Here is a 27,914-nt window from a genome sequence, read left to right as displayed (position 1 = left end):
ACGCTAAGAACACGCAAGTCTTAAATGAGTCCGGGACACACTCAACACGTTTTACTGGGGCCGTCTCTGATCTGGCTGGATTCTTCATACACATGTTTTCCCTCGTACTAGAACAAAATACGGCAAAAAAAATATATCGATTTAGGTACTTAAACTCTACACAATCAACCTCCATATTAATACAAGTGTACGAGAGTAGGCGTGGTTTAGACGGACAGAAAGGGAAGTCTTCTTGATCATTAATTAGAAGCTTCATTTTCGACCGGTACCTTCACCATTTGGAAGTACTCCCGGGTACCCAACTTTTATGAGTCCGGAAAAGGTGCTTAGTTGGTATTCAGTTTATCTCTGCTGGGAGTGTTTTGCAGCCTTCTCAGCCAAAAACCACCATGTGTGTTTTTTTTGCATTGGTGTGTTATTTTTTTTTTCTTCCAACGAGCACCTTGAAGTAGCCTGCCTAGCGGGTGCTAGAGTATCTCTCAGGGATGCGCTTAGAGTGCCCCTGATGGTGCTAAACAACAGCGACCACCCAGCCTCCACTGCGTCGGCCCTGTTCTATGAAATGTCCTCTGATGAGAGCAGGCAAGAGCGCATTATTGCCTCGAGTCTTTCATCTTCCCTCTCTCCCTTCGCTGCTCGTAATCCCACACCCCCTTCTATCTGGTCATCCAAGAACTCTTTTCACTTTCGGAACCGACAGCAGATGCCTTTCATTAGTCTGTCCAAACCTGCCATTGTGTGCCATCAATGCTGCGGCAGTCATGGAGAAATGTGTCATGTGAGTGCTTTTGTGTGTGCGTCTGTGCGTGTATGAGGGGTGTGTGCAGACGCACGTGTGTGTGCGCCTGTGCGTGTATGAAAGACTGTTCACATTTGTGTGTGCTTGTGCATGTCTGTGCGTGTGATGGAGTGTGTGTGTGCATGTACTTGTGTGTACGTCCTTGGGTGTTTTTGTTCTGGAGCATGTGATTGTATGTGTGCTTGTGTTTTTGGTAGTTTCTGTATGTGTGCTTGTGTGTGTGTACGTGCGTCTGTGCGTGTATGAGAGTGTGAGCGCATTTGTGTGTGCTTGTCTGTACATGTGATGGTGTTTGCTGGCTGGGGGATGGTGTTGCATGCACACGAGGGAACTTGGAGCGATGTTTCTCAGTCATCTCACGATTGTGTTTATGGGTATAGGTAGGTATGTTTCTTGGTTAACTTTATACAAACACAAATTATGCACATGGTTATTTATTTTACTGAATCAATCTGGCGTTTTTGTAATACATTTCAAGCATATGTGGTATAATGTTGCTTGTAAGGAAACATTTGCTGTTTTTGTACGGAGAGAAGAGCGCATAATTTATTGTTCAGCCTAAAGCCTATTCAGACTAAAATGCTGAACTCCTGTGAAATATGCATCCAGTTTAGAGCTCTTGACAAGATTTGCAGTCTTTTGTGCTCATGTCCGAGGTTAAGAAGATAGTATTTCTAAAACTGATAAACGAAACAACTACGGGGGCACCCTGTTGAGCTCCGTAACAACCAACTTGATTTTTTTTATATTTATTTCAAGTGCAAAGTTATTGTGCAATTCACTATTTAATGTGAACACCCAGTGTAAGACAAACTCTGCTTTAAAACGATAGTTAATTTAGGGCCAGATGTAGGTAGGCTTTTACCGGTCGGTAACGGCCGATTTCGGCCGTTACCGACCGGTAAATGGATTTTGAGATGTAGGGGGCATATTCTTACAGAATCGGTAAATTTACCGATCGGTAAATTTACCGATTCTGTAAGTTACCGAATCGGTATTTTTACCGATTCGGTAAATTTGAGATGTAGGTGGGACTCTTCTGAGTCCCACAAGCCTTACCGAATCGGTATTTTACCATCAAATCCAATTTGATGGTAAAATACCGATTCCGGTGTGCATGCCCATGTGTGCATGCACACCTCTGCCATGTGACAGGCAGACCTGCCCTTGGGGCATGTATGCCTGCCACATGGCACCCGAGCCTGTTTTGGGGGGGCCAGAGGGTGTCAAAGTGACACCCCCTGCACCCTTGTGAAATTCGGTATTTACCGGTTCGGTAAATACCGAATCGGTAATGCCCATTCATTCCTATGGGCTTCAAAGCCCATAGGAATGAATGGGCATTACCGGTCGGTATTTACAAAATCGGTAAATACCGAATTTTACCGATTCGGAATAAAAACATCTGGATTGTCCTACATCTCCCCCCTTCATATTTACCGACTCTTAAATACCGAATCGGTAAAATTCGGTATTTAAGAGTCGGTAAATATTATTTACCTACATCTAGCCCTTAGTTTGTAGTGTTACACAACATTATCCCACCACTTGTCAGATGAGTGTGTCCATTGAGGTTTTTTTTCCTCAAAGTACCTACAGCTACACTTGACTGGTCATATACGCTATTTTACGGTGGTATTTGGTGACAGGAGTCTTTTCAATGCCTACTAAACTTTCTGGATGTTTGTGTTTATAGACACCTGTTAATAGCAATGTTGAGGTCTATGATTAATTACTGTGTATGAAACCAGTGTTTTTGAATGCTAACATTCTTCCTGAAGAAAATGCAGTGGTGGAAGGTGAAAGAGGACTCCAGTGCTGGTTATTATTAGCAGTTCAAGCAGCGATGCACCTTTTGGGTAACACAAGTAATAATAACTTTCTTTAGAGTTTTGTGATGTAACCCCTTGGCTGCGGGGGTAATGCCCCCGCTGTGCTGGAGGGCAGGGGGCGTGCACAGCGTCCCGGTGCTCACGACGAGCTCGGTTCGACATGCAGCACAGTGGCGCTGTGCTCATGACGAGCTGAGCTCGTCGCGACCATGCCCATTTCTTTAGAATGCTCAGCACAGCAGGGTAATTATATCCGCGTGTGAGCGCCGGGCGGGTCATGACGAGCTGAGCTCGTCATGAGCACAACACAACCGTGGCTCATGATGAGCTGAGCTCGGCATGAGCATGGGAAGGGTTAAAGGTGCTGGCACCACACCTCCTCACTGCCCCCCTCAGTGCACAACTCCTCCTTACTGCCCCCTCAACGCACAATACCTCCTCACTGCCCCCCTCAGTGCACAATACCTCCTCACTGAACCCTAAACGCACAATACTTCCTCACTGCCCCTCTCAGCGCAAATGCCTCCTTACTGTTCCTCTCAGTGCACAATGCATTCTCGCATTTGCAAGATTAAGCTATTGGCATTGTAAATAACAATGGCATTTATTTATCTGTTTTCAAAACCAACAGAAATACAAATGTTGTCATTTACAATGCCAATAGCTCTAACTTTTGCAAAGGCGAGACCGTTGCATTGTAAATGCTTGTTTGAAGAAGTCTTTGCAGTCACGAGGTAGGTGACTCCTCCTTTGGGCGATAGTGCGCATGAGCATCGACTCCATCCCCAGATGGTTTTGCCATAATGGTGATGTTGGAGTTAGTAAGAGAAGAAAGAGATGTACATGTATAGTGTATCTAAGTAAGATGATACTACCACAGATTAAGGTAGGCGGGTGGGCGCATATGGCTCTGCATGCCAAGAAGAGATGCATACTGGGTAAGTAGCATTTTACGTTTGAGGCATATGAGCTGAAGATCATATGCTTTAGAATAGACTGTACAGCAGTTACTCCCAAGAGGTGGCTAACTTATATCTGTTGCACTGGTCTGAAATAGTGTTCTTAAAACAGCCTGGGCCACACTAGCTTGTTGTCTTGCCAACACATCTACACAGTAATTTTGTGAATGTGTGTGGACCATATGCAGCTTTGCAAATATCATCTAAGGGTATGTTCCCCAAGAATGCCATGGAAGCCCCTAGTTTGTGTGTAGAGTGTGCTCTAGGGGGAATTGTTAATGTGCGTTTAGCTTTAATGTAGCATATTTGTATGCACTTAACTATCCACTGTGCAATACCTGCTTTTGATATAAGATTGCCTTTATGCGGTGGTGAAAAAGCAACAAAGAGTTGTTTTGTTTTCCTAAAAGATTTAGCTCCTTCAATGAAGTTGTCAGGTTCCAAGGCGCCGGATGATCACGGGCCGCCAACAGGATTATAAACTACAGTTCCCGGCATGCCGTGCTGACGTCGCATACCAACGTGAGCTGCGCGCGCATGCCAGGAAATAAAGGTCGGATTCGAACGGCGGTGAGATGCCGATAATTCCGTCTTGCGGTGGCGTTTTCTGAGTCCTGGTTTGGAGGCGGTAAGAGGTGTCTTGTGGTTCCTAGTCCTACGGAATCGTGAGTAACCTGAAATTGTTGGGGTGTGTGGGGTTGGTAGTTTCGATCCCAACAACGCACCCAAAGCCTAGTCATTCGTTGGGAGTTTCACTCGGATGAGTGTTACTCGGAAGTTCATTAACTTCGTGTTCAGTATTTGACATTGGTGGCTTATCGTTTGGTCATTGGGGAAAAGACCTGTTGATTATTCTGAGCCAAACTAAGCCTACCCTGGTATACTAGCATTGTACATATTGTATATACTTGTTAGCTTGCACAGTTGCGATAGGACTCACCTGGAGCATTTATTGAGCCTCGCTATTTCACGCCCTCTCAAGGTACAATCCCGTAGAACTTTCTAGGGCGCAAGCTAAATGAAGAAAGCGTTACAGAGTGAGCATTAACTCTGAGAACCAATCGTGAAGAGGTTCCCCACACTGTTTCTTACGGAGGTGATTCCGAAGATTGCAGTGTTCATTATTGTTTATTTATCTCGTTCTAACAGGAGACAGGAGGGGTATTGGAAAAAAGGGAACTGTGAAGTCGCCCATTTATAGAACATAACGCAGTGTTTATAGTATGTGTAGTAATCCCTATTTTGAACAACAAACGACAATACCGTGAACTTAGAGCAGAGGGAATTGAATCGTGTTTGTTTTGTTTTCACAGTTGGGCACAGTTCTTCATACCTCATCAGACCCCTGTCTCCATTGGATTTGATCATTGTGTATTTTTCTTTACAGGTATTGATTGGTGACAGTGGGGAGGTTTTGGGTTAAGGGACTGTAGAACACACTGTTATAGGTTAGGGAGATAGGGTGCTCTAATATCTTGTTCTTTGTTGTTGCAGATCTCCCTCCCTGCTGTTCCCTTCCTTTCCCGCGCCCCGCTGTACTATCTTAGTTGTTCGTTTCTTAGTATATGAACTCTGAGGTTGTTCGGTAGGGCCGGGATTTGGATTCTCATCACAGCCCCGAGGAAGTTGGGAGCCGAGCCTGATAGTAGTAAAGTAATGCTCTTTTAACGTGAAATGTATGACGAGCACCTTCTGCCACTGAGAAAAAACACGGGTTACTCAGCAAACTGGTTGAGCTGAAAGGCAGAAACAACTTTGGGTAAAAATTTGGGGTTAGTCCAAAGAAACACCTTATTTTGGTGAATTTGTAAAAATGGTTCTTGTATGGTTAGTGCCTGGAGCTCACTAATTCTCCTAAGAGATGTGATGGCTATGAGGAAGGCTACCTTCCATGTCAAAAATTGTTGCTCACCAATTCTAAGATCATACATATCTACATTACCTGTACGGTGGGCCGGGTACCGCCCGCCTTTTCCCGGCCACGCAAAGGACGGTAGAGGCATGGAACCGTGCAGCGAAGCAGATGCAATGGGATAAGAAACCCACTAGGCAGACTCCACTATGGGAGGGGGCCCGGTTGAAGGAAATTAGGAAACTGAGAGGTTTCCATAGTTGGGACTTAATAGGAATCTCCAAAGTCATAGATGTCCTGGACAAAGGGAAACTGAACCTCCCTGCAGGCCACTTACCAACTTCACGTGAACCAACACTATGCTTGTTAGAAATGGGATTTCTGGTTGGCTAAGGCTTGCGCCAAGGCCAGGCAGAAACCACCATTCCTAGTTAGGGTAAGGAAATCACCCGCCAAGACAACCCCTGCTCACCCCCTTGGTGGCTTGGCACGAGCAGTCAGGCCTATCTCGGAGGCGATGTGTGAAGCATTTGCGCACGCACCCACCAGCAACAACCTCCAGGGCCCCCCCACAAAAGGAACTCCACACAAGGTATATATGAAAATAGCCTTTGTATTGAAAAACACACTTAGATATGAACACGCAATTTACAAGGTGCCAGGGGCACGGGCAGAATTTACAAGGGACTATGTACAGGACAGGGTCATGGGACCACTGCTAGGAATATGCACATGATGGAACTGGCATTAGAACACATAACAATCAGGGACTTCATAGAACTAGCATTAGGACTCACTATAACCATAAGCAACATATATGAGGCATAGGATACTCTGGAAGGAACAAGGACACGGTACATAACGTAACAGAAGCACCTTCACAGGTGCAACACAGAATAACCCCCAGGAATCACATTTAACATTAGCCAATAACTTTCAACAGGCCAACGGGCCTTCCTGGGGCTAGGACGCCCAATGTCACGATGTTAGGACAGGCTGTAGGCAGTCAGAATAAACCTACACGTGGCAGCTGCCCACGAAGTGCTGGGCAGCTGTAGCTGATGATGACGGCAACACGTTGGAGCCTCGCCGGCTCGGGGCAGATATGCAAATGAGGGAGCCTCTCGGGCTCTGGAATGAAAGGGACTGGGGCCGAGCCTCGCAGGCTCGGCGGGACAAGGGCCAAAGGTGGAGCCTCTCGTGGCTCGAGAAACGACTGGGCCACGTTGGAGCCTTCTCGGGCTCGTAAATAACAGGGGGGGGGGGGGTGGAGTCCCTCTCGGGGGACTCGCGATTCAAGACTGCCCCCAGGAGCCCCTCGGGCTCTTCTGCGCATCGGTGGAGCCCCTCTCGGGGGACTCTGCATCGGGGAAGGCCCCACGGGCCTCTGGACACCCGGGCGCTCGCGCTGGAGGGGAGGGCACCGGCAATGTGCTCCGACGCCCCTCCTCTCCCTCCTGCAGCACTCACCGGGTTTTGCTCACGCCGGTCTCTCCTCGCTCTCCGGGGCTCCCTCTCGCTCCTGGGGGCCCCAGAGGGGAAGCGGCAGTTCTCTCGGTGGGAAGCAGGGGCGCGGAGTAGGCTCCTGCCGCTCCCTGCCTCCTCGCTCTCCCCAGACCGCCACACAAGCTGCTCGGGCTGGCAGCCAATCACGGCGCGGCCCGGGGACACGTCAGTAGGAAATCCCGGGCCGGCAGCCAATCCCAGCGCGGCCCGGGAAAGACATCACGAAGGGTCCCGGGCCAGCGACGGTGAACTCGGGGGGATAGCGAGGGGTAGGCTCCCTCGTAAATATGGCAGACAACGGGGTCAGCGAGGTAGGCACTCGCTGGGGGCTCGGGGACCTTCCCGAGCACGGGGAAAATGCCGGGTGGGCACCGGCTTGTCGAATAAAGCGCTCCGAGCGCTAGTAACCGGAAATGAAGCGCTCCCAAGCGCTAGGTCAGGAATTCAGCGCTCCCAGCGCTATAAGTGAAAGTAGAGCGCTCCCAGCGCTATAAGCAGAATAAAGCGCTCCCAAGCGCTAGAGGTCAAAGAAAACAGCAAAGTCCATAAAGAGTCCAGGACCTCAGAGGGAGCACAGCAGCTCCTAGAAGGGAAAGGCCCATCAGATGTCCAGGAGCTGGGCAGGGCCCAGGGAGGCAAACCTTACCCTGAGCCCAAGCAGCAGCACGCCCCTGGTAGATTCAAGTTGGGAACAAGAACGTTTTAGAAGAGGTCACAGCCTCTTTTTATACATGAAATTCCTTTGTCTAAAGGTGCTGGGTGGGGGAGAAACCAGTCGCAGCTGGTTTTGGGAGTATCTTGTTTTCCCCAGCCACCCTTTCCATTCATCAGGCAGGCTAGGGTCATCAGACGCACCCCAGGGGGGTGGAGCCAGCATTGTGGGGGAAAGCCCAGCCCCATACAGGATACAGGCGCAGCCCCTCCCTCACATCAGCATGTTAATCTCTCCATTCACCACCGGGGCAGACCCACACAGACTCCTGGAGCCAGGCTCCCCAGCCGGCTTCAGCCAATCACGCACCAGCACACCTACTGCACACACACACCCATGTCTAGAAGTGGCACTTCCATTTTAGACACACACACGCCTCATACATCATCTCACAGCATTCAATCACACGAGTCCACACATACCAGACTCGAGCCTGTACCCCCCACGCATTAGGAACTATCAGGGACACACACATTCCCCATGCATTCCTATGGGAGAGCAGGCCTCTCTCATCTACCCGCACTCAGAGTGGGAATCACCATCCCCAGGTCACATATAACAAGCAAAAACTTCAGGGGTGGACCTGCCAGAAGGGCCCAGTCCAACAATGCTTATCTCTGATTTCGCCATGCCTGGCAAGAGGAGGTGATGCTCCGGGAATATGCCCCTTTAGAGGGAAGACTCCTCCAGGAAGAGATTCCTTGCAAGGCTATCTCACTGACCTATAGAACACAAATTAATAATATTCCTGATAATCTGGGCCCGCTCAGGGTTAGATGGGAACATACTACCGGCCCGCTGGAAGACCTTGACTGGGAGGCCGCCCTTATGAACCCCCGTGAAGTGGCGATCAGGCTGCGACTGCGCCTTGTACAATATAAAATCCTTCATAGAGCTTATTTTGATAGGGCACGATTGCACGCAATTGGCAGAGCAGAGAACCCGGAGTGCCTTCGATGTCACGCAGAACGGGGGACATTCATACACACACTCTGGGAGTGTACTAAGATACAAATGTACTGGTCCTCAGTGGTGCGGGAATTGAACACTATACTGGGGGCTCACCTAGAGATAGAACCTCGCTCTATACTATTGGGGATCAACACAGATGTGGATCTTCCACGGTATAAGCTTCTATTGGTCAATTTGGGATTGATAGTTGCCAATAGAGATATTGCTCGCTACTGGGGCGTTTCCCAAATCCCTACCATAGAAGAATGGAGGAACTGTTTGAATTTATATATGGTGGCGGAGAAAACTACATATATAGCGAGGGGATGTCCTAGAAAATGTCGTAATATTTGGACTCCCTGGTTACGGCACTATGGCTTGGAGATTGAGTTGGGAGAGGAGGGATCGAGCCTGTCAGGAGGGAAACTGGGAATTGTGCCTTGACTGTTTTACTGCCTGCATTGTTGATAGATATGCTGCTAGTTATTGAAGGGTTTTACAGTATATGTATCTATGTAATCATACGTTGGGGAAACCTGTTCTTGTTCGGTAGAGGAGTCGTGGCCTGTTCTATCTATCAGCGATTATATTATCAATGTGTATTGATGCCTCGTTATCTCACACTCATGATTTATGTGTTTATTGTTTAAATGCAAATAAAATAAAAACATTTATAAAAAAATAAAATTGTAGCTCACATTTGTGCAACGGCTCAAATGGCGGGCCGATGAGACCTGTTAGGACTATATTAAGATTCCACACAAGAGAAGGGGGAAGTCTAGGAGGAATAATTCTCTTGAGTACTTCCATATAGGCTTTGATAGTGGGTACACGAAACAAGGACAAGTGTTGTCTGTTTTGTAGGTAAGCCGCTATGCAGCAAGATGCAATCTTATTGATGTATATGCTAAATTAGCCCGCTGTAGGTGTAACATATAGCAAATTATATTTTGAATTGAAGCATCAAGCGGATTGATTTGATTATTCTTACAATAAATTACAAATTGTTTCTATTTTGCTGCATAGCATGCTCTTGTGGTAGGGCGTCTAGCCTCTTTAATGACATTCATGCAGTCTGGTGGGAGATTAAGGTAGCCAAGCTCTATGATTTCAGGTGCCAGAGCGCAAGGTTCAGTTGACAGGGATCTGGATACCTTATCTCGCCATGGTTCTGAGTGAGAAGCTTAGGGGAGAGGTGAAGTTTTTGATGAGGAACTACTGATAGTTCCAACAGGATTTTTCGGGAAGCGATGAAGGATTTTTCGGGAAGCGATGAAGAACGAGCTGTCTGCAAGACTCGCCCATGGGATATACTTATTAAAGTCATTTACCAGATGCAGCGCTGTGTGGAGGGGCAGGGAGGTCTCGCGCCTAGCGTACACTGCGCAGAACAAGGCAAGGCAAGTCACAAGTAAGGCTTGGAAAGAAAAAAAAAAACCTTTACTGTGCACCAAGCGCTAGATAACAGGTACCAGGCTCCAGGCACTCACCAACACTTGGCTGAGCCTTGTGCCACCTCAACCTTATACCTCACTTCTATATCCCATCTTTACCCTCACTGGATACCGGATACTGCCAACTGCTGGCTGCTGGTTGCTGGCTGCGGGCTGCTGGCAAACGCCCACGGGAGCCGACTGACGGCTGGTCCTGCCCGAGGATCAAGGTGGGAGGCAGGAGGACGGAGTCGGCCTTTCCGCGACTTCTATGCGACTGCTCACAACTGGAGGTAAGCCGCTGCACCTTTGCTGCACCTTGCGAGGATTTGGGAGGGGGGAAATAACGCCAAGGAGCCCCAAAGACTCCCCCAGCCACGCACGTCCCAAAGATTTCCCCAGCTACGCATGTCCCTGAGCACTTGCCTGTAACACCAGCCTGCCTGTTATCAACTTCGGACAAAGTAAGCTGAGCAAGCAGAGCAAGGAGCCCAGGCGGTGGCCTGGAGGTGTAGTTGAAAGCTCCAGCGACTGGACCAAAAAGGCCGTCTACTGCCCCTCTACTGCTCCACTGCCCTGTTTATTGACCTTCCACCGCTGCTCTGTTGTATACTGGACGCCACTGGTCGCAGATCAGCTGAGCAGCATGAGATCAGGGCACGTTCATGGATGCCCTATGATTAAAGGAGGCACAAAAAAACGCAAACGAACGTTGAAAGCATCCGAGGGAATTAGAGGGGAACCACCGACCAAAACTCGGCAAACAACACAGAGCGAATGCTCATCAATCGATATAACAATTGACAGTTCTGATTCTAACAGCCCAAGAAGCGAGCAGACAACAAAAGCAGAAAAGAGCAGCAAATTAAAAACCAACCACGCTATGTTCCAACCAAAAATCTATACAAAGTTTTGCTTCTTAAAAAACGCGGGGGATACCTTACTTTCAAATATCAACGAATCTTCAGGCCTACAGCAACCTATTGAACCATCGCAACTCCCCCAGCCAGCACAGTACATTGGTACACGGACAGACAACATTAGCAAGGGAAGCTCTAGCCCCACAGCTAATGGCTCACCACAAGTGACATCAACCCCCCAGCGCGACAAAAGCTGCATCACTCATGACTTTAAAACCAATGGGATAAAGCCTGGAATGAAAATTGTGCTATAAGCAAACCTTATCCAAGTGCACAGGGCGAACAACGCAAAAAACCTGTCTGCAGACAAACTCTAGAGCTTCACAGATCTGGACAATACTGCTAGTGACAAACCTTGTGAGGAAAATACATTCAGCATGTGCAGCAAAACCAACGCACCAATAAACTGCGAACCTAAAAGCCAAAAAGCAATAAAGCACCTTAGCGAATACAAGGAGACAAACGTAAGCACTGAAAAGGAGCACTGGGCAGAGAATGATCCAACTCTGGGAGGCTCAGCTTCAACTCAAATTGCACAAGAAACTGAACAGAACAACAGAACATCGAGGCCTGGGAGGGATACAGCACATTTAGACAGGCCACCAACTTCCCCGTCAGAGGTGATAGAAATATCCTCATATCTGGGAAAGGAAGAGTGGGAAGATCTACTAGCTGCATACTCCCAAGACAAAAGCAGAAGTGAGACAAGCGTTAATGCACCGATTACGATAAGTGATGGCTCAAACGAACAACTGGCGACGAGTGCAGCGGCGCCAGAGAGGGGTCATAAAAGATCTATAACTTCAGAAAATCACGCAGAAACCCCAAAACACACAAAACACGAAAGCGCATGGCCTAGTCTGCTCAAAACAATACAACTCTTGGTAGAAGCCCTCAACTACCAATCGGATAAAATGGACACGCAATTAACGCTACTGGACACACTGGCTGTATTTGTGGTCGCCATTGACGGGAAGCTGGGCATGCTAAACACGCTTCTTCAAAACAAGCTGGATCAGCCACAACAAAAAACCAGGTACAACAGAGGTGGATGTGGATGCGGCCCAATCATCGACAAATTGTCGACACTTCCAACAATATTGAGCGATCTGTGCACACAGCTCAAAGGGTCTGCCCAGTGCCAACAACCTAACCCCTGCAAAGAAGAAGAGAAAGACAACTTAAGGAAAAAGGAAGTGCCGGTAATTAATGAATATGGAAACTCCAAAACAAGAACCCCCTCATTCAATACACCCAAAAGCACAGGGGCCCGCGAAATTGGAACTTCTGATCCTCCGTTCTCCGATAAACTGGAGGAAGAAAAATCACACACAAAAATGAATGCTAAACAGAGAAGAGCAAAAAAACGCAAAGGTAGGAAACATAAGATACACTCGAACCGCGAAGGCTTTATGCACCTCTTTGGGAATATTCCAGCCACAGAACAAGATACAGTTCGATCTGAGGGTGGCACCTGCACACCAGAGACTGAGGGAGGCACTAGTACACCAGAGACCCCTGCCAAGGCAATAGCCCCAACCCAACCAACTGATGGGAGGGGGCAAAAAGTTAAGAACTTGGAAACACTTGGATACATCACACAAGAAGACTCCGAAGCCGGACTACAAGACTCATGCCTCCAACTCTGCGAGGCCAGCAAAATAATTCTTGAACCCAATTCGAAACGGGCTCAAAAAAGTAGCTGGATGCCGGGCACCAATCTTCCTCAACTAATTGAGCAAGAACATACTTCGGGTAAAAAGTCTGGGCATAACCAGGGACCAAAATATGCAGGGAAGGGCAAAGGGTCGCCAGACAGCCAACTATTTACAACTACTCAAGCGATTCCGACCGCACAAATTGAAGAAGACCCAGCTATCACAGTGACAGCGGACCGAACGCGCCACCCCAATTGGCCTGGTGAGACCTACCAACCGGCCGAGCCGCTTGCACCGAATGAGCATAGACCTGGCCGAGAGCCAAGAGTCACTGCAGCGAATATTAATCAGGCCAAACCAACTACAGCACGATTAGTAGAGCATATGCCACCAAGCCAAATTAAAAAAGAGAGCGGGTCCTTAAATGAACAAAGAAACGCAACAGGCGCCATATGGTTTAACCCAGACTACACCTCGCAAGGAAGACATGATACTCTCAATAGATGCAACATCCTATGGCTGCTATCCCATATTCCCTCCCTGAAAGAAGTAAAAAGCTCTGACCTGATATCCATCTAATTCATAGACGAATATGGCACAGGCAGAGAAAAAACGAAAGCCACTTGGACATCTTTGGCAATCTCTCAGAAAATACAAGCCGAAGCAGAGACCTTTAAAAACTGGGGGATCACAATAAAACCATACTCAAAGCCAAGATACCCAGAAATACTAATCCCGGTGGAAAAGGCGGAAGATCAAGCTATTGTAAACAGTCCCAGAATTTCGGTTCTGAGAGGAGCGGTAGGGCCAGTTGGAATAAACAACGACAAACATACCAGCACCTCCGGACGGACCAGAGAGGAAAAACACTAACAGCTGGATTATCTGACCTAAGATGGATAGCCAGAACTTTAAATAACAACAATTGACAAACCGGCCCTAAGACAAGCGAGGGCTCTCATGACCTATTAAGAATATGCTCATGGAACACCAACGGCTTAGCCTCCAAAATAACTGACTCAGAATTCATGCATTACATTAGACCCTTTGACGTCGTGGCATTTCAGGAGACATGGCTTGCAGATCCCCCGCACCTTCAGGGATACCTGCGCTTCTACATCGGCGCAAAAAGGACGGCTAAATATGGGCATCTTCAAGGCGGCTTAGCAACCTATGTATCAGCTACAAGCATCCTGATGGCAAAAGAAGTTGGACGATCCTCTACAGCCTCACTGGCAGTAAACTTTCCCATGGCGCTACCAAAAACAGGCATCGCTGATACCGACTTCACCCTAATCAACGTCTATGTTCACCTGAGAAAAAAAAGAAAAGCAGTCAAAGACCTATGTAATTATATGGAGGAAGGCATAAGGGAAAGACCTACCACTAACGTTATGCTTACTGGCGACTTCAATCTCAACCTCATGGGCACCATGCAAGAAGATGAGCTCCTAATCCAAAACTCAATTTGGGATATCCCATCACAAGGGCAGTCACAAATACTCAAACAAACAAAACTAGGCAATAAAGACCATAGAAGAACTGGAACATTTCAACATCAGGGCCCTAAATGGAAGGACTTCCGGAGATAACCCTCCGGCCTCAACATTTCATTCAACAAGAAATAGCAGCATCCTAGACTATACTTTCATCTCATTACTATTATTTCAACACATAAGTTCCTATCGGATAGGCAGAAGCGGAGATAGTGATCATTGCCCCCAAGAAACCACTCTTGAAACAGCAGAGCCGAACTTTGAGCCGTCCAAAGAATCAAAAGTCAGTCTACACTGTTAATTTAAAAAAAATTAAATACTCAGCAGCAACAGATGAAACCCTAGTTGCAAGGGCAAAACAGCATTTTGGGGCCCGCACTGGATCAAGTGAAACTGCCAAATGGGAACAATTTACAAACACTATGTCTAATGACGCCACAATAACCAAGCCATACGCAAAATCATGCCATGACAGATCGAGCAAATTCACTCAAGAGCACAAAGAAAAAATCAGAGGCACAAAAACATCAATTTACCGCACAATGAGAGAACTCCAACAGAAACCCATGGATACAGTAAAGCAAGACCAACTACGGAAATTAAAATCAACATTGAATAAATTAAAATGGGAAGCAAACAAATCCATGGAGGATAATCTTTGGGCAAGACTCCACTCTGACATCAAAAGAAACGATCGGGCAAGATTCTGGAAATCGATAAACTCGTTTATAAGACCTACGCACCATGGGGTCTCATCTAACATTACAGAGGAATCATGGGCAAACTTCCTCGGAACCTATTTTAACCACGGCAACGGGAAAAAAACAAGTGTTAACATCGGACCGCGTGAGGGACACTCACAAAAAATTACTATCTAACAGCGACAATAGCCGCAAAGAATGCCATAACTCGACTCTAAATGATGATTTGCCGGAATTACAAAATACTATCCAACGCCAAATCAAGAAAGGAAGAAGCGAGGGAGCTCCGGGACCAAATGGTATTCCGCCAATTCTTTATTAACAAGACGTGAAAGGCTGGGCAGCAGCTCTCGAACCCCTTTTTTGGGAGATAAGATGCTACAACATCCTGCCAAGCTCCTGGAAAGGCTCCATCATTTCTCCAATTTATAAGGCAGTTGACAAGGCTTCCCCTCAAAATTATCGATTGGTGGCTCTAATCGACAATGAGGCAAAATATTTTGCTGGCATCCTCTTAGAAGAATTGTTGTCATGGGCCACAGAGAGATCCTTAATCCCTGTCAACCAGACAGGCTTTGCCAAATTAGTAGGTACAATGACCAATATTTTGACCGTGGGCATGCTCATAGACAAGGCAGAATCAAATAAAATGCCCATCCATTTCTGCTTTATAGACTATAAGACTGCTTTTGATCACATAAACCGGAACATTTTATGGTCTAAATTGAATAGTTGAGGGATATCGAGACCTCTGTTGGATCTGCTGATCAACCTTCATACAGAGACCTGGGTACAGATAAAGACAGGGGACGGATCAGTTTTGTCCAGGCGCATACCGACCAACAAGGGCCTGAAACAGGGCTGCGTCCTGGCCCCCACTTTATTCAACCTGTTTTTAGGCGACCTTGTTCCGATTCTAAACAGCTGTAACTCCCACGCTCCTAAGCTAGGAGGACACCAATTACCTTGTCTACTATATGCAGACAATATTGTCTTAATAAGCCACACTAAGGTAGGGCTCCAACACCTCCTGAACGCAACATACATCTATTCAAACGAAAAAGAGCGGACAATAAATCTGGAGAAAACCCAGACGATGACCATCAGCAAGAATAAAAGAAAATGAACATCATGGTTCTGGAACAAGACAAAAATTGGAGACACCCCAGTATACAAATATCTAGGAGTGAAGATCGATAACGGTGGGCAGTTCTCTATTCAGAGAACAAGTATACGAGGAAAAGGGCTATCTTTGGCAATTTCACTGAAAACATTAAACAGCAAACTTTTTGGTCCCTCTCTTCTTCCTTTGGCGCAAGTAATTGGCGCTAAACTCCTTCCAACAATCATCTATGGGAGTGAGTCACTCAGAGGAAGGGACGCCAAGATCCTCCATAACACAATTACAGCTGCTTACAGAATTATCTTTAGCCTGCCCAAGCGAACTTCACCAGCACAAATCAGGCTAGAATTCGGCATTAAACAACAGCTCTTGTCAAGACAGGGAGCCTATATCTCAGGCTGGGATAAAGTGAGGAAATCTAAACATGGAACATTAAACAAGCATCTGTGGACGGAGCAAACGCAACATCCGTCCTCACCAGCAGCCAGATTCCTCACGAGCAGTCTGGTGAACACGGGATTGAAGCAGCTCTGGGACACCCCTGTAAATCATACAAAACACTTAAAAAATTGGTTAAGAAATCGATCAAACAACAATCGTGGGTCCAAGACAAGGCAGCCCTTTAAAAAAGAACGCACGGCTGGATGACCCTGAACTCTTACTCAACGATAGCACCACAGAGCTACTTTGGCGTGGGTTACGCAAAATCCGCCAAAATGTGCTTCTTAAAGTATAGGTTAGGCTTGCTACCCTGCATTCAAAAGTTCCCATGGTGGATAAAAATCAAAGCTGGTTCCCTTTGCCGGTTAGGCGGCTCAGCGCAAGAGGACATGCTGCACCTGATATGCTCCTGCGAGAAACTACAGGTCGAACGGAAATATCTGCTGAAACATCACTTCAACCAACGGGAGATACGCACACGAAGGAAAGCAGTCCTCGCCTGATTTTCATCCCAAGATCCTCAGCTGAACTGCAGTTTTGTAAAATTTATGAAGGCAGTGGAACGAAAGATGCCAAAAAACTAATCTCTAAGGGGTGTGATATAGTCGACTAAACATTACATCATCCACCGTCATTGCTGACTTCATAAGAACATGAGGATACAGGGATAGAAAAAATATTTTATAACAGAAAAAAAAATCAAATTTCTTAAAATAATATTAATCGCACCTGGAAGACATCCTGCGCATAATTGAATGGAGGAAATGTGAATGTGATATGCTGATTTGATCAAATATGTAGTTTTAACAAATATTTCTTTTAATCTGTTTTGTACTGCAATGGTTTTAAGTAACTATGCTAAATAAAATTACTTACTTACTTACTTACCAACAGGGTTGTGAACCAGGGTTGTCGAGCCCATGTGGGAGCAACTAGGATCATTGTGAGGGAATGTTGCTTGAGCTTCCAAACCAGTAATGGAATTAGCGGGAGAGGTGGAAAAGCGTAAGCAAATATCCCTGACCAATTGATCCATAGTGCATTGGCTTTGGACAATGGATGTGGATACCTGGATGCGAAGTTTGGGCATTTTGCGTTGAGGTGTGTGGCAAATATTTGAAAAAATGGGAGAAGAACTTGAGGGTGTAGTTCCCATTCAGTGATCTGTTGTCTTTGAGGAGTGAGCAGATCTGCAATTCGATTGTTTACTCCTGGGAGATGTTCTGCAAAGAGATATATTTTTGAGGTATGGCCCATCTCCATATGCTTTGAGCTAGGTGTCAAAGCTGTAGAGAGTCTGTCCCCCTGTTTTGCATGTAGTACATTGCTGTCCTGCTGTCTGTACGAACTTGGAAAGCTTTGCCTACTACATGTATCTGAAAAGCTTTCAATGCTAGAATAATTGCTACAAACTACAGATGGTTTATGTAGAGTTGTTTTTGTTGTAGTGTCCACATGCCCTGAATGGTATGTTTTTGAAGATGAGCTCCCCAACCAGTGAGGGATAAGTCTGCTGTGAGCACTATCTGTGGAACCAGGTTGATAAATGGCAGCCCTTTGGAAAGGTTTGTGTATTTCACCACTGCAGAGAGTGATGAGTGCGGCCGTCCACAAACACCAGATCGGTTAACTGACCTTGAGCCTGGTTCCACTGATGTGCTAAGCATTCTTGTAGGGGACGCATTTGGAGTCTTGCATAAGGAACAATTAGAATGAAAGACACCATCATTCCTATCAACTGCGTAAACACTCTGGCTGGTAGTGAGTGTTGTGGCTGAAATTGTAATATTAGGGTTTGCATGTTGTGTATTCTGACTGGGTTGGGGTACGCTAGAGCTTTGCAAGTGTCTATTGTGGCTCCTAGGTACGTTTGCGTGCTGGAGGGTTGAAGATGAGACTTGGTGAGATTGACAGTGAATCCCAATTTGTGAAGCAGATGAACTGTTTTTGAGTGTGGTGTATGCAGCTTGTAGGAAAGTGGGTTTCTGTTGCAGTAACCTCTCCACTTTTTGCCAGACTACTGATGCATTTTTCTTGGTGTGCCCTGGGTCCCTGCCAATCAGGTTCCCAGGGCCTGTGTTCTTTCCCCAAAACTAACTCAATTGGCATCTCTGGCCATAGGTCAGCCCCTGGTAAATGGTACCACAGGTACCCAGGGCACTGTGACCAGGAAAGACCTCTAAGTGATGCAGCACTTATTATTCCAACATTAGAGGCCCTGTACCTCTATACACACACACTGCCTTTGCAGGCTGTGTGTTTTGGTGCAGAACAAAGTAAAGAGTTGACATGGCACACATCCCTGTGTGCCATGCCTACAACCCACTGCCCTGGCATAGATCAGTCACATCTCTAGCTGGGTGGCCTATGCCAGTGGTGGGGGTAAAGGTGCATGAGCCCTGTACCCCTACAGTGTCTAAGTAATTCTTAGGCATTGTAAGTGCAGTGCTGCCACGAAGAGTATATTGTGCTGGAAGCTTGTCATTACGAACTCCACAGCACCATAACGGCTACACTTAAAACTGAAGTTTGGTATCAAACTTCTAAGCCCATTAAACCCACACTGATGCCAATGTGGGATTTAATGAAAAATGCGCACAGAAGGCATTTCAGAGATTCCCCTGAAAAACGACCAGCCTCTGGTGAGTTCCCTGACTGGTACACACCAGCCTGTCACCACGAGACATGTCTCTGGACTCCTATGGTGGAAGCCTACGCTCCCTGAGGCCAGAAACAAAGCCTTTCCTGGGCGGAGGTGTTCACACCTCCCCAAGGCCAGAAAGCGCTGTGGCCGGGGAGCTTCAAAGGCTGGCAGCCTTTGTAATCCGACCCCCAGCCTATCCTGCTATCAGGAGCAGATCCCCTTCCTGTCTCCCTCCCTTTCGGCGGGAAGATGGCTGTGCAGAGTAACAAGAGGACTACGCCCACTGACTTGGCCCCAGCCCTGTCTCCCCTCAAACCTGCTCCTGCGAAATCCCGGCGTGTCCAACAGCCAGCAACCTCACAAGCCCCGGAGGACCTCCCTGCCTTCATTTCCCAGATCCAGCCTACCTACATGAAGAAAAGAAGAAGGACGAAGAGCCGTGCAGAAATAACAAGAGGACGACGCCCACTGACTTGGCCCCAGCCCTACAGGCCTGTCTCCCCACGAACCTGCTCCTGCGAAATCCAGGCGTGTCCAGCAGCCAGCAACCTCACAAACCCCGGAGGACCTGCCTGCCTTCACTTCCGTGACTGTTTCTCCCGTGAACACCGGACGTGTTCAATTTCAACAAGCTTTATTCGATTATTAAAAAATAGTCATAAAAGCACAAATAAAACAGCACATTGCTTATACAGCTATTCACAATAAATTATTCACATAATTATAATCACATTAGTATAAACGTTCTTAATAAACACTAAAATTAATTTGGCGATATAATCATCATCTAGTAGTTGTAAAAACAGTTAAGCGGGCGGCATTGTCTTAGACCACTGTGCCTTAAAAAGGGAAGAATCCATCTCTTCCTGTACAAAGAGTAAAATTGGCAGAAAAACAGAAAAGGATAGTTGATTGAATTGATACATTATCACATGGACAATTGCACAACACTCCAGACGTGTTTAAACTGCAGCTTCTGGTACCAGCCAGAGACCGCGAATCCAGCCTACACTGCACCCGCTGAACCCGGCCCGAGCTCGAGTGGAAAAACATCACAAGGAGGTCCTCCCGGTGAACCTGACCCGAGATCCAGCGACCCGTGACCTGCTTCAAGCCTCCAGACGACGCCTGCAGCCTCAACCAAGAGGAATACCCCTACCGCGACCAGAGCGGGTAAGAAAATCCGAAGTCCCAAGGCACCCCTACACCCCACGGGCTTGTGTGCCCAAACCAGCAGTGCCTAACCAACCAACGACATGCCAACTTACCCCTCGAAGTGGTGGTCGCACCTGGAAGGACCTCGTCCCAGAGTCTGCAGTGTTTTTTGTCCCCGAGGTTCTTCATTGGAAACAACACACCCGCCTTCAAAACAGCACCCTGCCGCCCTAGTGCCGCTGAGGGTGCACCCTTGTTGCTACCTTGGTCCCCAACTTGCCCTGAGCTAAACCCTAGGAGTTTTGCTCCCACAGCCTCGTGGCCTGCTTGCCAGCAGCCAGCAACCAGAGACCCCCTATCCTCTATAGGATAACATTGGGCCTCAACACTCTGCATCTGGCCGCCCTAGTTTGGCTGAGGGTGCAATTCCAGTGCATCACTGACCCCCCGGAGTCTAACACCAGAACCTTAACTCCCATAGTCGTGTACTTGCCTGCAAACCGATAACCTGTTTTTCCTTCATAGGATAACATTCACAATGTTCCCTCCAAAAGTTTTGAAATCCAAATATATTCTATAAAAGTTTTACAAATAACCAAAACGTGTTTTCTCACCTGTTTGCAGGACATACCCCAGTGCTGAATCTAGGCATTCAGCACTGAATTAGAAAACATTACGTGAAAAGTAACTTACCTGCAGTTTGTTGAATAAGCCTATTCATTTCAATGTACAGCTCCAAAAAGTTTCTAAGTGAGGAGTTTTGAAATCTACAAATATTCTTTAAAAATCATGCCAATAATCAACCAGTAATTACTTACCTGTTTCCAGAAAAAGCCCCAGTGCTGAATCCAAGTATCCAGCACTGAATTAGAAAAGTAACATGAAAAGTAACTTACCTGCAATTTACTGAAAAAGCCAATTTATTTCAATGTACTGCATTTGCTAAGTGTTGCATGTAGGAGAATAGGGTCTGCTTCCTATGGTCACCCCCACTTTTTGCTTTTGCTTTACTGGTTTTCGGCTTAGATGTGTCTGTGGGCCTGCTAATCAGACCCACAGCCCAGATGCACTCTCTCTAAATTCACACCATGTACTCTAGGTACATCCACACTTGGAAATTGGCTCACCTTATCAGCCCCTGTAGAAGTGTACCCTAGGTACTCAGGGCATAGGTGTAACCAAGGCCTACCAGGGGCTGCAGCATGTATTATGCCACCCCTGGCTGGCCACTCAAACTGACACAATTGGCTGATCACTCAGCTGGGGCAAGGTCGTGTAATCACCCCTTGCTTAGGTATAGTATTCCTATATCTACCCTTAAATATAGACACACAGTAACTTATAAGTCACTCCTATGGCAGGCCTTAACAATCCTGGAGGCAGAGTGCTTGGCTATGTGTGAGATGGTGCTCTAACAAGAGCTGACCCTGACTGCAGCTTTCGGAACCATGTCATTATAGCTGTTCTATGATATTGCCATACCTACATTGCCGTCTGGGGGAGAAGGCGAAGTCAGGTAATGATCAGGATCGTTACCTGTGGGAGAATTAATGTTGTAATCTCTCCAGGGGTCTGTAGGTGTCGGATCCTAGCCCCAACTCCATCATCCTGATCATCAGGTGTATATGGTGGTGGTAAGTCACCAGGTGAAATTAACAATGGTTGTGACTCAGGGGAAGGAGGTGATGGAGTAGGAGAAGGGTTAGTACCCACATGCTTCCTTTTTAAAGTAATTTGGTAAGCTTCTTCAGGCTCAGGTTTGCTTTTGAGTGGCAATTTGGTCGCAATGTGTCCAGTTTTTGGATGAATGTACAGTTCCTTCTTTTTCGGGCCCGGTTTTGAGGGCGGAACATTGACACGGTGGTCCTTTGATGAAATCAGCTTATCTGTTTTTTTCGGCGCCAGAGGTCTCGGTGCCGGTGTTTTGGAAGCTGAGGATTTCGGATCCGAAGACGCTTTCTGTGTCGAAGGAGGTGGGACTTACATGGATTTTGACTCTGACCGTGAAGATTTCGGCTCGGCGCCTGAACGTGGATGACTCAATTCGGAGCTGGAAGGCTTTGTGGTGTTTTTCGGTGCCAAGCCGGAAGGCAGGGTGTCAGAAACATGTTTTCTGTGCCGACCGTGGCCCGTAGGCAGGGGTGGGACCAGAGCCTTTCTCTTGGGCCGAGTTGGACTTTGGGGCAAGGGAGGATCGGTACTCACGATGCGCAGCTCTTGCGGGATATCTCTGTCCACATCAGAGCCAGATCCGGGGACGGAGATAGGCTCCTGTTCTTCTTCAGCTCCTATGGCATTGCGGGTCTCTTGCTCAGAATCTTCTCCAAAGAGGTCCGGAATGGAACCGGTGTGTTGGCTCTGCATGTCGCGACGTCTAGCCCAGTGGTTGCAAAGCATCTTCTTCAATAGGAAAGATTTACACGTGTCGCAGTCCTGTTTCTTGTGCTCTGGAGATCAGCACAAGTTGCACACTTCATGTGAGTCTGTACGCAGGAACTTCTAATGGCACCATGGGCAGAATTTGAATGGAATCCGTTCCATCGACCACGAGGCGGACCGACGTGTGAAGGCCGAACAGCCTTCCATGAGCTACCCGAATGAAAGAGGGATTTTGTAGTAAATACGATACAGAGGGAATGGAAATATGCGATCTAAAACAATACCGTCGAAGGTAAGTGGATTGCGCAACGAGGGGAACCCAAGTATCGGTGTTGAACCGGAGTGCAGCAATTCCCGTCCGAACCCTCTGGTGGGAAAAAAAAATCTTACAATGGAGTAGATGCCCATGCGCACTATCACCAAAAGGAGGTGTCACCTACCTAGTGACTGGAAAGACTTCTTCGGAGAAAAACAACTTACAAACATCCGGACCGACCAGTAGATGGCAGGAGTATGCAAAGCATGTGATCTACAGCTCACATGCCTCAAACATAATTGTACCTTTTTATACATACCTATTTGGTGTGTGCCTTCAGCCTTGATTGAGTGAACACAATAAATGCTTTACACACCCTCAAGATAAGCCTAACTGCTCGACCACACTACCACAAAGAGTACTGTTAGTACTTCCCTAACTTCGCTTCTGCTATACCTCTGGGGACTCACTGGACTCTGTGCACACTATACCTCATTTATGGTTTAGTATGTACAGAGCCAGTTTCCTACAGCATCAAAACAAAATAGTAGGTTTCCCACTACACATCTGAGAGTTACAGTATAAACAATACATAACCATAGCAGAATCAATGATCGGTAAACACCGTACCAAAACGTATTGCTTAAGGAAGGAACACATACCTGACTTTTAGGAAGTTTAAAAATTTTACTCATAATATTTTCAATAAGAAACGTAATAGCTTTCCATTGCTGCAAGTTAGACGAGGAGCGGGAGCTCAGAAATTTTAATATTTCAGCTGAGGACATGAAAAAAGAGAAATGTATATTAGCAGCGTGATGAATCTCATTATATCATATCATTCATGCGTGTATTTTATATATTCATAAACACATTAGAGGTTTACAAACTTTCACCACCAAATATTTAGCCCTGAAATACATAACGATAGGACAAGTTCTAGCCTTATAAAAGGTGTCTTCTAGAGCCTTGCTTTTACAGACATCTTATCTTTGAAGTTTTATGTGAACACAAGAAAAGATTTGGAAACATTTTCATAGGCTAAATCCAGAAACATAGTCATACCCTCCTAACAAGTCGTAGTAAATGCTGAAGCAGCACCAGGTACTCATCAGTTGTCTCACCAGTGGAAGGGAAATGAACTCACCATGTGTGCAAGGTACATCTGTTCTGATGCCGCTCAGAGGAAAGGGAAAAAACAGAAAACACCAAGCCAACATCATAGCAACAAATAGAACAAGGACCAGCAAAGCCAATAGGCTACATCTTTTTGCTTTGCCAATGCAGACCTAATGGCTTTGCCTATGCTTTATGACAATGCTGTTCTGCATCAGATTAAGAAAAAGCATTGCAAAGACCCATTGGATTTTATGCTGTAGAGCAGCTGCAAAAATGCAGATACTATACAGCGTGAACAAATGGCAGAGGCAGGAAACAGCGCAATGATGTGGCTGCATAATTTTTTATGGATGTGCATTCATCATGTCATGCAATGCTATCAGTATTTGCAGGGCTTGCATATCACCTTGGAGAGAATCTTGATGCCAGAGAAGGTGCAGACTGGGCTTCCTTAAGGCTATTTGAAGAGCCAGGTTTTCATTTTCTTTCTATATTTGAGGACTGAGATGGCCACTCATGGGGGGATGGGGTGGGGTGGGGTGGGGGAGGGGGTTTGTCGAAGAAAGCCACTCAAATAGTTATGCCATGCCAGATGCGGAGGACATGGTCAAGAAGCAGGCCATCTGAGTTTAGGTGTTTAGTTAGGATGTGGAAGTGGCTGCCGTTGTTGAGATAGACAGGGCCCTGGTTTTGAAGTGCCTCTTAAGTGAGGTTGAAAAGGTTGAATTGGTGGCATTTCTGGATGGGGAGCCAGTAGAGGTTTCTCAGGTGTTGGTTATGTGAACTTGTGTTGGTTGGTTGAGTGGGAGTCTAGCAGCAGTGTTTTATAAAATCTGGAGCTAGTTGGTAAGCTGGGCTATCATGCCAACATAGAAGGAGTTGCCATTCTCAAGTCTGTTGGTGATAAGATCTTGAGCCACCGATCTACAGATGTCGAGCAGGTGTCCTGAGCATTGTGAAGATGTGTAAGCGTATTCATGAGACTACATTGAGCTGGATGGCGAAGGAGTTTTGGTTGGCGAAGGACTTTTGTTTGTCTATTATAATGCCCAAGTTCTTGGAGGCTTTGGTGGGGATGGGGGCTGGTCACAACTTGGTTGGCCACCAAGCTGGTGAGAAAGTGAGGAGTCTTTGCCAAACAATACCACTTTGGTTTTGCCACAGATGAGCTTTTGTACCACTTTTGGCCGCCATAAGTGTGGCAGGGTATGCTCAGACGTGAGTCCCTTGCTCACTTTGCCACTGGATTCAAGCAAGCCAGGCTGAAGACGGCTGGAATGCCAGAAACTGGTCCCCGGAAGCTTGTTTCCGGTCCAGGGAAGACATGGCTTGGCAGTTCGGGCTGGACTGTTCCCATGAGGCACAGGGTCAGACTGATTTGCATATAGCCATGTCTGAACTGGGGTGGCAGAGTGAGCTAAAGAACGGTGATGGATTAAACCCAGATCTTTTGACTGGGTGTGAGTGTTTGATTGATTCAGATGCTCTGTCCATCACCACCCCCTTTTGTACCGATTTTGGCCGCCATAAGTGTGGCAGGGTATGCTCAGACGTGGGTCCCTTGCTCACTTTGCCACTGGATTCAAGCAAGCCAGGCTGAAGACGGCTGGAATGCCAGAAACCGGTCCTCGGAAGCTTGTTTCCGGTCCAGGGAAGACATGGCTTGGCAGTTCAGGCTGGCCTGTTCCCATGAGGCACAGGGTCAGACTGATTTGCATATAGCCATGTCTGAACTGGGGTGGCAGAGTGGGCTAAAGAACAGTGATGGATTAAACCCAGATCTTTTGACTGGGTGTGAGTGTTTGATTGATTCAGATACTCCGGCCATCACCACCTTTTGTACCGCTTTTGGCCGCCATAAGTGTGGCAGGGTATGCTCAGACGTGAGTCCCTTGCTCACTTTGCCACTGGATTCAAGCAAGCCGGGCTGAAGACGGCTGGAATGCCAGAAACGGGTCCTCGGATGCTTGTTTCCGGTCCAGGGAAGACATGGCTTGGCAGTTCGGGCTGGACTGTTCCCATGACGCACAGGGTCAGACTGATTTGCATATAGCCATGTCTGAACTGGGGTGGCAGAGTGGGCTAAAGAACGGTGATGAATTAAACCCAGCTCTTTTGACTGGGTGTGAGTGTTTGATTGATTCAGATGCTCCGTCCATCACCACCCCCTTTTGTACCGATGAGTTTCAGGCAGATGTTGCTCATTCAATCAGCTACATGGGATATGCACTTGATGAAGATATATTGGGTGATGGGTTTTTATTTTGAGAGGGAGAGGATCAGCTGGGTGTCATCTGTATAGGGGATGATGCTGAAGCTGTTTGAGCGTATGATGGTGACGAAAGGGGCCATTTGGGGATTGAACAGGGAGGGGTTTGTGGGGAAGGCACTGTTTCTTACCTGTAACTCCAGGTCTCTCGTAAGGGTATTTACATTATAAGTCATAAGCACTTGAATAGTCCCGTCCATGTGCTGGGACCCAGGAGCACTCCTTTAGATATATCTTCTTAAGTGGGTATTTTTCGCCTTTCTTTAAGAAGGCCTGCAAAGACACTTAAGAGTCAGAAGGAAAATGCAGCCTAAATACATAGGCAACATTGGCTGCATCTTCATCTTGCAGTGAAAAGATATGGCTAGTATACAATATTTTGTGCAATTTGTGTGATGTTTAACACACTGAAGACTCCCCTTCACAAAACTCCCTTTTTCCTGATAGAGATGAAAGGAGAGTACAGAGCCCCATAAGCAGCCAGTATATGTCTTAAAATTAGAATCTATGCCTTTAAGAATCCAGAGACCACCTGTATCCCATCATGCACAGCCAGTGGCAGCTACTTCAGTTCTTTTTCAGGGCGATAACTGAATGCATATTCTATGTTATGGATCCGTCTGTCTATTCCACCGGTGAGGAGGGCGGGTTGCTTATGACTTATCATGGAAATACCCCTACGAGGGAACTGGAGTTACAGGTAAGACACTGTTCCTTCTCTCGTAGGGGATTTCCATGTATAGTCATAAGCACTTGAATAGACTAGCAAGCCCATCCCTATAAAATACAGTGGTAGAGACAGGGAAATTGGTATGCGGGTTTAAGCAAACAGGTTCCAAAGGGAAGCCTGCCCTACTTGAGCATCTGCCTTAGCATCAGTCCAGGCAGTAGTGTTTAGTGAATGTATGAACTGACTTTCAGGTAGCAGCCTTGCAAATCTCAGTAATGGGAATATTCTGAAGCAAGGCCGCAGTAGGTGCCTTCCCTCTGGTAGAGTGAGGTTTAGGCTTATTGGAAAGGGATTTGTTAGCTTTTGGTAACAGTAAAATACAAGAAACAATACATCTGGAGACAGACTGCATTGAAGTCGCTAGACCTGCAAGGAGAGAGCCATAGTTTATAAATAACTGGTCTGAACTCTGTAGATCCTTAGTTTTATCCAGATAGAATTAAAAACCATTCTAATATCCAGGGAATGAAGCGATCTCTCTGCTAGACTAGATGGATGCTGGAAAAAAGTAGGTAAGGAAATAGTCTGGTTTAGATGAAAATTCTAAACCACCTTAGGGAGGAAATTTCGGAAGAATCCTCATAACTTTTGATGCATGAAAAACGGTGTAAAGCTCTTGACAGCAAAGTACCTGGATTTCGCTAAGCCTGCAGGCAAAAGTGATAGCCACAAGGAAAGCTGTCTTCCAAGACAGATGCTTAAGAGTCGCCTTACATAAGGGTTCAAAAGGCTCTTGCATAAGCCGAGAGAGTACCACATTAGGCTCCGAAGGAGGAGGACGTTTAATGGGAGGAAAAAACCTTATTCAAACCCTCCAAGAAATCATTGGCAAATTCTGAAAATGGAAGTTTGGGAAGGGCATTTCCTATAGGCAGTAAGGGCTGCCAAGTGAATCTCAATAGAAGAAAATTGAAGGCCAGATTGTGTGAGATGAAGCAAATATGGAAGGATGACATCTTCCTGGCAAGGGGTAGGATCC

The 27,914-nt window shown here is 46.7% G+C and overlaps 1 protein-coding gene across 2 annotated transcripts in view; it reads right to left on the bottom strand.

The window, feature by feature from the left end:
- Window positions 1-27,914, bottom strand: part of LOC144762304 (exportin-5-like) — a 2,548,278-nt gene that overhangs the window by 1,607,495 nt on the left and 912,869 nt on the right. For both annotated transcript variants that reach the window (XM_078647452.1, XM_078647453.1), the window contains one exon: window positions 23,480-23,595. In XM_078647452.1, coding sequence (XP_078503578.1) covers window positions 23,480-23,595 — 116 coding nt within the window. The remainder of the gene's footprint in view (window positions 1-23,479; window positions 23,596-27,914) is intronic.

Source organism: Lissotriton helveticus, chromosome 6, assembly GCF_964261635.1.
Source record: "Lissotriton helveticus chromosome 6, aLisHel1.1, whole genome shotgun sequence".
Lineage (NCBI taxonomy): Eukaryota > Metazoa > Chordata > Amphibia > Caudata > Salamandridae > Lissotriton > Lissotriton helveticus.
Note: the sequence above shows the minus strand (reverse complement) of the source record. Positions and strands in the feature narration are given on the sequence as shown.